The sequence below is a fragment of the Rhopalosiphum padi genome, chromosome 1 (assembly GCF_020882245.1).
Source record: "Rhopalosiphum padi isolate XX-2018 chromosome 1, ASM2088224v1, whole genome shotgun sequence".
NCBI lineage: Eukaryota > Metazoa > Arthropoda > Insecta > Hemiptera > Aphididae > Rhopalosiphum > Rhopalosiphum padi.
This window is the reverse complement of record NC_083597.1, coordinates 68156622-68167390: the sequence shown is the minus strand read 5'-3', so window position 1 is coordinate 68167390 and position 10769 is coordinate 68156622. Positions and strand designations below refer to the sequence as shown.

The 10769-nt window shown below is 29.1% G+C and overlaps 1 protein-coding gene across 3 annotated transcripts; it reads right to left on the bottom strand.

Annotated features, from left to right (window-relative positions):
- Window positions 1-2387: 2387 nt before the first annotated feature.
- Window positions 2388-7591, bottom strand: LOC132918192 (kelch-like protein 2). 3 transcript variants are annotated; one of them, XM_060979319.1, is made up of 12 exons: window positions 7380-7591; window positions 7164-7298; window positions 6546-6656; window positions 6244-6472; window positions 5995-6170; window positions 5821-5926; window positions 3944-4079; window positions 3823-3884; window positions 3475-3765; window positions 3260-3400; window positions 2912-3167; window positions 2389-2843 (listed from the first exon to the last, which is right to left on the bottom strand). In XM_060979319.1, exons 3-12 carry the CDS (start codon window positions 6635-6637, stop codon window positions 2647-2649), a joined length of 1686 nt encoding a protein of 561 aa, XP_060835302.1. In that variant the 5' UTR covers window positions 6638-6656; window positions 7164-7298; window positions 7380-7591; the 3' UTR covers window positions 2389-2646. The 3 variants fall into 3 exon arrangements, with proteins under 3 accessions (XP_060835299.1, XP_060835301.1, XP_060835302.1); XM_060979316.1 differs by lacking the exon at window positions 7380-7591 and having other exon boundaries at window positions 2388-2843; window positions 6546-6792; window positions 7164-7296; XM_060979318.1 differs by lacking the exon at window positions 7380-7591 and having other exon boundaries at window positions 2388-2843; window positions 6554-6792; window positions 7164-7296.
- Window positions 7592-10769: the final 3178 nt, after the last annotated feature.

The window sequence follows — 10769 nt, the reverse complement described above, 5'->3', positions numbered from 1 at the left end:
ATCTAAACTTTAAATACTTATAACTCATAAACTACTCGCCCTAAATTCGAAATCTATCCACTAATCCACCATACGACTATAGAATAACGCATTGATACATTATATTTATTTAATATTATTGGCATGTATATTTCTAAAAGTACGGCGAATGGTCCATTTGCTGCGTGACATGTTTACAGCTAAGTGGCGCTATCTATTTTGTTTTGATAAAATCTGCGATGTAAACATTAATATCATGAATTCAAACCTTGGTTGCTGGTTGGCCACATTTGCTAATATTTTGCAAATCTCGATGATTATTTGTTCATCATAATTATTATTATCACATTAAGATGATTCGGGGGTTCTTATCTTTAGATTTTCCCTGATGGCTTGACCCCTAAAAACGTTGAAATGGCTCTAAAGCCATTTATATTGTTTAAGTATTTTATACTTCAGTAACGCGGTGAAGTATAATTTCAGAATCAATAAATTGCCTAATATTTTTTTAAATGGGGTGAGGGTAGGGGGTTATGATCGGTGGGTCCCCTAATTGTAAATTGTAATATGATACTTGATAGGTAGTCAATAATACTGATCTGAAATATAATTAGTTGTATTATATTATTTATTATTATGTATTAATTATATTAATTTGTATTAGCCACTACCCCCCTCCTCACCACGAATTTTACGTCTATAATACTGGATAAGTCCTTGATATATTTTTCTTTACTTCTGAAAAATTTTCAGTTCACCAGGCGACTCGCGACTTAAATGAATTTTTAAATAGGTACTGTTTTTTATGGATTTAAATACAAGCAAAATTATAACTAAGTTTATTATATTTCTATACTTTTATATAGGTACTAATGATATGTGTATATAATATATATATATTAAAAAAAGCAAAAACATTTGGGTGATGTATCGCATTGATCAATAATTACCTCATCCGTGAATAGTGTGAATAATTTGCCTTTGAATGTAAATTTTACAGTGAGGGAAATATGAGAGGTGGGCATTATGTAATTAATTTAAAAATGACAAATATTATGTCACTTTGTAAATAATATTAATATTTATATACTGTTCACAGAGTGAATAGTATCACTTCGTGCATACGACTGACGGAAATTACGCCAATTACGGGCGTAAAACCTTGTCACCATTCGATAGCAACAGGTGGTAAGTAAATGGGCTTAGTGCGTTTCGTGATGTAGCGGTGAAAAACGACGAGTTTTCGTTCGCCGCATAGTACAATTTTCTTGGTGAACAGAGTGTATCCGTTATCGACGAAAATGCAAAAAAAAAATTTTAAAATTTTCATTAACAAGCGATTAAACCCTTAGGCCCATGTCAATATTTATTGTAACTAACTTTGTTTCGAACATATGTTAAAATATCCAAAAAGTCTATTGATTACATCTATTAAGTATTACCTATATTATTATATAGTCTAAAATTCAAAATATGTAATCAAAATTAAAAATAATAGCAATGTTCACTTTTTTAAACCATAGGGTCCATTTTCAATGTTCTTTCGAAAAAACTTTTTTTTATATTATACATATCTCATGTTATCAGTCATCACTCATCACAATATGACTAATAAACCAATTAAGTAGGCATATACACAAAAACATACACTTTACATGATTACAACTAGGGTTTAGGTATTAGGTAAGTATCTTAAAATCGATTTTTCCTAACAAATTTTTAGTGTTGTGGTTGTTAAAGTATATAAACACATAAAATAACCATTAAGTTGGTAATCGTTGTTGTACAACTTTCAGTAAGTCTCAGCAATGTGTTAACGAGTTGATCTACTTCTTCAAAATTATTGGGAATAACAGTACAAAAAAAGGTGGATACCACTCAACTGTACATTAGATATAGAGTGAGTCACTATAATTAATTTATTAAAATTTAAATTCAATGATAAACGATATTATTTAACGACATTATATACAATGAAAAGAACTTTTTTTAAAGTACTAAGAAATATCAACTTTTGGCCATCAAGCTAGATTCTATATTTGTTACCAGAAACCTCCATCAAAGTTGATAACTGTAATATTTGTTCTACTAAATAAAGTGTCTTCAGGCACAATAATAACATTGATTTTAGAATATTCTAAAATCAATGATAATAATATACAAAAAATATATAAAAACATACATCATTGTAAAATACTAAAAACTACATCACTTCACTCAGAATCTAAAAATAAAGTTAAAATAAAAAAAATGTATAATATTATTTCAAATAATTTTTATTTAAATATTATTTATACTTATAAATAAAATAGGTATTACAAACATACAAATAATGATTAAGTATTAAATGAACATGTATCCATGTATGCAAATATTAAAGATAGAAAATAATAAATATTACCATCATTCTTATAATTGTCAGACTGTTTAATTTAATTCATTTACTTATAAAATAATATTTTGTCAAAGGTACAAAAAAATACAATTGATGCAATGATGCATGAAATGTATTCATTGGTCTGTGATATAACAAGGTATATCAACTTATGTATAACATATACTTTTTATCAAACATTCACAAAAATCTAAAACGAATAATCTATTATTTTTTTATTCAAAAATTAATATATATATTATATATTATTTAAAAATAATGAGACATTAATACTAATTTGTTATAAAATGTGGAAACTTATTTACAACTACTCCGCCATAAATTTTACCAACATTACTTGATGCTGTTTCCATGTATTCCCATGCTTTGGTGTTGGGATTGTAAATTTCCACAGAACTAACATTATCATAAAATGCACTTCTTCCACCCAAAACATACAATAATCCATGTAATACGACAACTCCCATACCTATTTAAAATAAAATTTTGATTTAATACCTTAAAATAAAAATGTATAATAATAATTATTGAAGTCACCAGGATTTGTTCGGCAAACATGCATGTCAGTAGTAGAAGTCCAATGTCCAGTGTCTGGATTATAAACTTCCACACTTTTATGATAAAATGGCCCATCATGACCACCAATGATATACATTAGACCATTTAAAACTCCTACTCCATGACCACTACGACATGTAGACATTTCGGCTATTGGTGTCCATTGATCAAAACTTGGGTGATAACGTTCAACTGATTTTAAATATTCCCCTGATAATTCATCAAACCCTCCTACCTATACAACCAAATTATATTTAATGTATTATAATCTATAGACATAAAATATATATATAATATTAAGTATTATTAACTAAAATATTAATTTACCGCATATAAAAGATTATTGAGTACTCCAACACCAACATCACCTCTACTAGTAGACATACTAGATACCATTTTCCATTCCTCAGTATGGACATTAAAAGCTTCTACTTCATTTAAGTTGTGATTACCATTAAATCCACCAACCTTACATATTATATTAAATATTTAAATATACATTTTATAGTACATAATATAATAGATAAATTGGTATAACTTACAGCATATATCCAATCATTCAATAGACCCACTCCTAATTCACTACGTTGAATAAACATGGGTTCTTTTGAAATCCAAGAAGGTGAATGTGAAGACAGGTCAAGCATATAAACTGACTTGGAAGTAGAAAAACTACCAACAGCATACACAAAAACACCATTCCGTTCAACTAAATTCGATCTTGTATCATATCCACTAATTTTTGGTCCAAGATTCCATTCTTTGATCTCTGGATCATACCATTCTATAAAACACTCTGCCCTCACAGAAGACCAACCAAAAACTAGAATCACCTGTTGGAATTAAATGGATAAATATAAATAAAGTAAAATAAGATAATAGATTCATACTTTATCTATGTTGGCAGCAATTAACTGTTCTGACTTTATGTTTTCTATTACATTATCTGCACCTAAAATTATTACAATAGAATGAATTCAAAATAATTGCATGTATAAATAAAACACATACTAGATCTCTCATCAACTCCTTTTATTATGCACTTTTTTGATGTTAATGGCAAATTAACATGTTCCAATAATTTGTACAAATCATGTTTTCTATAATTCCATTCACGATTTATCCAACTCATAATACATTTAATTACCTATAATTACAAATAAATACAATTAAAATAAAATAGAGAAAAATGTTATACATATGTTGTATGCCATTTGAGAACTTAGTCTTTTTCCAAACAACCCATGCTCATTTCATAAATGTATAGTCTATTCAGAATGAGAAGAGACCTCAGCAGCCAACTTGGTACGCATAGTTGTGACTTTACTACACAGCAGGCAAACAGGTAGTTGGCTTGGTAAGGTTGACAAACGGAAGTTGTTTGACTACCACCCAACAAAAATGGGTAACCACCGATGTATCATCTCATTCCGAATAGAGTATAAATCATTTAACTATTTTTTCATAAGAGCCAGCTGACCATAGACTTATATGACAGAAACCAATAATAGCTTTTGAAAATAATTTGGTTTTTTTTATTATTATTATTTTTATATGTAAATAACCATGAAATAATAACATAGATTTGAGTTCAAAATTGATTATTTTTATTTTTAAATTTTCTAGGATATCAGCACACTATTAATACTTTTTTTTTTTTTTAATCATAAATATTATAGATTTATATTGTACATATTTTATATATCAGTTTTATATTTTATTTATTATTTGAATTACAAAAAATTATTTAAATAGATATTTAGTTTATTGAGATAATTATATTATACAAAATAAATTAATGTAAAAAAAAAAACAATGATTGCAATGCAATTTTAACTATAAATATAATGTTTATCAAATCAAAGAATAGTTCTCTTAAAATCTCTTTCTTTGTCTTATGTGTGGTGTGTATAATTGATTTAAGATTTAATATTGGAATATTTATTAACATGTTATCAATTTAAATCAATAGCAGTTTTTGTTACTGATTTTTAGTAAATCTTTATAGCTACTTAGCCATAAAAATTGTAAAAAATAAATAAAATACAATTTTTTGAAGTTTTGTCATTAGGCTTCACGTTATTCATGCATTATATATATTATATTTTGTGCTAAAAACTTACTTATCGTATTAATGAATACAAATTATAATATTTTCTTGATAAAAAAAAGTAGTAATTAAATAAATCAAGAATATGAAATTCTTTGTATTGTAAATCTACTATTTAATTGTTTTTTTTTTTTTTTTAATAAAGATGATAACATTAAAAAAAAGTAATTAATAATTTTTAATTTTTTGTTACAATTTAAAAAGATATTATAATAAATAGTGCATAAATGTAATGTTATATTTTAATTTATTATAAGAAATAATTATAGTACTTATTGCAATAAACAAATAATAACAAGTTGATATTAAAATTTTCCAAAGATTTTAACTGCCAATGCTTTTCAATAATCTCAAAAGTCAAGTGGCTCTTTAAGAAAAAAAATGAAAAGATACATATATATATATATATTATATATTTTAGCAAAAATAAATAAATTATCAAACATCCTATGGATAAAACATAGTAGATAATATTAAAAATTGATAGTGGAAAGGCCAAGTTATATAACCTGTACTATTTTAGATACAAATATTTAAATTGTTGATAATAATGACATAATACATTCATATTTTTTCCAAGTAACATGAATTTCAACTAATTTTTATGTTGAAAATGTAATGAAACAATTAACATTCTTTGTTTTGAACAAAACTTAAGTTAAGAGTAATTTAAGTTACTCAAAAAAAAAAAAAAATGCTTTCCACAATCGAATTATATAAGTAAATTCATCTAATCTTCTATCCACCATATCAAAGTATAATAATGATCAATGCTAACTTGTTTTTCATTTGAATTAGTATGTTCAATATAGTGGATCAGCTTTATTAATTCTTCTACTCTTTCAGAGGATATAGAATAAAACTCATCACATTCGATCACTTCTCTAGAAATTACAATAATAATTAATATTATTTGAATCAGAAAAATAAATTAAATAATATAATATCATACAATATGTTATGTTTGATGTATGATTCAGAACTTGACAACAATATCAAACAACCATGCAAATCGGCAAATGCTTTGGTACTAAGACAATTTGATGGTTTCAGATGGTCTTGTAAAAACTCACAACATGTATGTAATATGAATAAGAACCCTAAATAATTTGCCGTAGCTAACAAGTCCTTAAGAAATCAATAATAATACAAACAAATAATTTTTTTGCAAGTTCATAACTAATAAAAATAGTATTTATACCTTTACGTTTTCTTCTGTGATTGTTATGTCGTCTGTATAAACATAATCTACTATGAGTCTTAAAGCCATGGAATCTAAGTCTTTTAAGACAACATGATCTTTATCCATTTTGTCAAATCTATTGAACATTGCATCAAAATAAGCACTAGCATCTGCTAAATCAATTTTACGTGCATATATTACTGCCCCGTCATCTGTTAATAATTTCACATCACAATTCACCTTTTGACTAAAAACAAAAATGTATTACATTCATGTTTACACTAACCAACATCACTCATAACAATAGAGCAAGAGCATACTTGATTACATAATAATATCTACTTGGAAATTGTTCACCGGATCTTTGTACTTGCTTTCGAGAACTCGAGAGTGGCAAATTATGATTACTCATCTTTTTATGGAAATAACACCTTTTTAAATATATTAAAAAGAGTAGGTAGTTAATATTTTATAAATAATTGTGTGAATATTGATAGGCACCATCGAAGCTCCTGTAATAACGTGTGGTTGGCTGTGGCGTCCGACAATTCACAAGTGTGTAGCGCACTAAATTTCAGTGGCATATAATAAAAACAAATTGATGTTGGTTGTTCAAATAATAGTAAGTCATAAACCCCTTATAATACTACCAATTATGTACTGTTATACCGATAAATATTGTTTAATTGAATATTATTTAATGAGCTTAATGCAATTTTATAGCTATAAAGTTTTTATTCTTAGTACTTAAAACGGATCTATTGGAAACGGTTACTATTTTAATTAGGTACTATCTAAGTCTTCTATTATAATACTATATTCCTATAAATAATTAATTAGGTGCTTAATTAGTCTACACAACTTTAAGGTATTGCCTGAGCACCACTTGTTACACACCAGTGTAAAATATTATCGAATAAAAAAAAATCAATTAGTACCTAAGAATTATTGACAACCGAAATTCGAGAGCGGTGCTGTAAAAAGTTAACAACTGGCGTCTTGCGAACGTTCGACGTTGAGAGTTGTTAGTTGCTACAGTTTCGGAGTTGCGGACGACTGCGAGTGTTGGTAGCCTAGAACGCAAGAAGTGTAATGTTAAAATATAATTATTTATTATTGAATTTTGGTGATGATAATATAATAATAATATTTACACAGAGATAGGAAAATAAGCGTCGGCCAAAATATGGTTTAATATATAAATATATCTTAAATCGTGGTTGCGAGTCTCAAACGCACAATAAACGTTGAAATATATTCTGTGGTTGAAAACAGCGTTGGCGGCCGACTGATAAGGTCGCAGCGGCCACTCGTGTTCACTGGTCAGATGCTTGACGGGCGGACGGCAGAGGGGAAACGAACTGTACTAAAATACCACGCACACGAGCGCACCGCAATCGCGTCTGCTAAAAACGGCCACTGCAAACGACTAAATCACATTTAATCGATATCAAGTAGCGAAATCGCGCACGGAACGGGCACCCCACCGTAGAAGATGAGTCAGACGAGACGCGCGAGCGCGGCAGTGGTCGTGACTTTGTGATGGCCGTGGCGAACTGCGATTGGTGATTTTGACGGAGCGCCAGATACGGGTGCGCGGACCGGTGTTGATCGGTATTCCACATCGTTAACGGATCGAACCGCGTAAAGTAACGATTTAATCCGAATGGGATACGGTTGGTACGTCGAACGCGCCCTCGCGGTGTGGACCACACGACGTGCGTAAATAGACGGTAAGTTTGAACGAAAATATAATTTTGAGGTACCAAGAAAATTACAACTCATAAATATACTCTATTCCTAATACATTTTTATTGATATTATTCAATTATTGAGTTGTGATTTTCAATATAGTACACTTTAACAATTAATATTAATATGATGTACGTACGTAGTATGCGCAATGTGATTTAGTTGATTCTATTGATGGTAATAAATTACTAATAACTAATAAGTAATAACTTTATCAATATTAATATATAAATATATAAATCATCAATCGAATTATAGATATATCTAAATTTGTCGTCCATTAGTCACATATGCTAGATTTCTACATAGACAAAAAAGAGTATATACAAATATGGATCACGTGAAGAGATCATTCACTAACAGAACCTCAGCATTTTTTTTCCTATTTTAGGAGGTCTCTAGACCAGTTTCTTTTCAATCGACGAGTAATATGTGGTAATGTTAGAGAGGACATGTTTTTAATAATGGGGTTTGTATGGTTGGTTAATTTGGAATGAAAATTTTGTAGTGGCTTTTTGCAAGCTCGTTTACTGTTTGAATTTTTAGGTCATTATGGAGGGCTGCATTTGTTATATACTGTTGAAGTACTTGAAGTACACAGATAAACAGAAGCTGAAGGTAAATAATTATAAGATCGGATATATATAATATAATAATAAGTATAATTAAACGATGTACAATAGTGTTATAAGGGGTAATATAAATCAATTACTAACTGTGTTACCTACAACACACTACACAAGACATATACGCTATAGTATTATAAAAATGTATAGTCAGCGTCTGCTGAACTACAGTATGAACATATTACTTATAGTTCATACACTACATGATATAGGGTGTTTTATCTATAATTCCCACACTTTACCTTTAATCCCTTTAACACAAGTTTTTGTCTAGAACTAAATATCAATCCAAAGTTAATAGTACCCTTTAAATATTTTAAAATTCGTTTCACTGCTGCCTAGTGCTGTTCCTCCGAATCCTCGATGTATCTACTGACTAGATTTACTGAAAAATTTATGTCTGGTCTTGTAATCTGACTGAGATATAATAAGCTTCCGACTACTTCACGATATAGTACTTTATAACTGTGAAGACTAGTTAGATTAGTAATTTGTTGCTTGTTATCTAATGAATTTTGAGGGTCTGCTGGTATTTTAACTGGATTTGCTTCAGTCATATTGAACTTCTCCAATATTCTTTTACAATACAACCCTTGGTGCATTACAATTGATCCACCAGATTTTTGCTCAATTTCTGTACTTAAAAACTGATTCAATTCTCACTCGATGTAGCTGCAACTAGACCATCATCAACGAATATAGCGACAATTAATACTTTATTATTTTTTCTATTAACAATAACACAGGGATCTGCTTTCGTTTCTAATAGACTAAAGTTAAGAAGAAATGTTTTGAACTTTATGTTCCAACATCGTGGTGACTGATTTAGACCATATAAACTACGTTGAAGTCTGCACACCTTTTCAGTACCATCGTTGAACTCTTCTAGTTGTCTCATGTAAATTTCTTCGTTCAAATCTCCTTATAAAAAGGCTGTTTTAACGTCAAATTATCGAAGTTGTAGTTGTTCTGATGCTGATATAGCTAATATGGACCGAATTGAATCAATTTTTACCACAGGACTAAAAGTTTCATTAAAATCAATTCCTAATAGTTGACTATATCCTTTTGCTACTAGCCTAGCCTTATATCGATCAGTCCATGAACATTGTATTTTGTTTTATACACCCAACCACAATTTACAAGAGAATCCATTTCATTGTTCATGGCTTCTATCCATTTTTCTAAATTTTGTGACCCCACAGCTTCCTTGAAATTCACTGGATCAGATTCGACTACGATAAAAGCTGAATTATCATAACGTAGTGATTTCTTAATATTACTTCTGTCTCGCAAGTTGTACACTTTGACATTTGACCCATTTCCTTGTTCGTGTTCTTGATCTTCATTGTTATCTTCACTTATTGATTCAAATTCATTATCCATGACTTCATCTCCTTTTGATTTATTGCTGTGTTCTAATGGATCGTCTTTGTGTAAGCTAAGAACATCAATGTTATTACTTATTACTATCATTTAAATTATTAGAACATTCTACAAATTGATCATTTACAACATTTATACCAAATACGATACCCTTTTGAAGTTTCTGAATATCCGACTAAGTATCCTTTTCGGCTTTTTGCATCCCACTTCTTTCGCAGTTGTTTTGGAATTAAACTATATGCATTTATTACAAATTCTACAAACTTGTCTATTTTAGGAAGTTTATCAAACCACAACTCATAGAGTTTTACATACTTTCCCTGAATTATCAGTATAATTTAATGAGAACACTACTGTATTAACTGCTTTTGCCCACAGTGATTTTTGGGCTCCAAATTTGTATGCCGTAAGACCAAACTGGCCTGATGATTACTTTGTACAGCAGTAGTTTGTGTTTGAAACTCAACTTTGATTTAAGTCTAAGTAGATGGAGGCGAGAGTTATTGTTTACGTTTTTATTTGGTGTAGTTTGACCAAGTTAATATTTATCAATAGTGATACTTAGTTATTTGGTTGACAGATGAAGTGGAATTGGCTTGTTATTGAATTTTAGTGGTGGGCATTCCATTTTGTTTAGAGAAAAGTTCACCTGAGTGGATTTTTCGTCGTTGATTTTAATTTTCCAGTTTTTGGCCCAAGATTCTGTTTTATTTAGGCGTAGTTGTAAATTTCGAGATGCGATATCACAATTATTAATATTTGATGTAAATATTGCCCTGT

What these genes read in the sequence shown, in the direction of transcription:
- LOC132918192 (XM_060979319.1), bottom strand. Translation starts at nt 6,637, where the DNA reads ATGAGTAATCATAATTTGCCACTCTCGAGTTCTCGAAAGCAAGTACAA. An exon ending in TGAATGATTGGATATATGCT is followed by an intron (nt 3,401 to 3,474) that starts GTAAGTTATACC and finishes ATAATATGTAAG; the next exon opens with GTTGGTGGATTTAATGGTAA. An exon ending in TCAATAATCTTTTATATGCG is followed by an intron (nt 3,168 to 3,259) that starts GTAAATTAATAT and finishes TTGGTTGTATAG; the next exon opens with GTAGGAGGGTTTGATGAATT.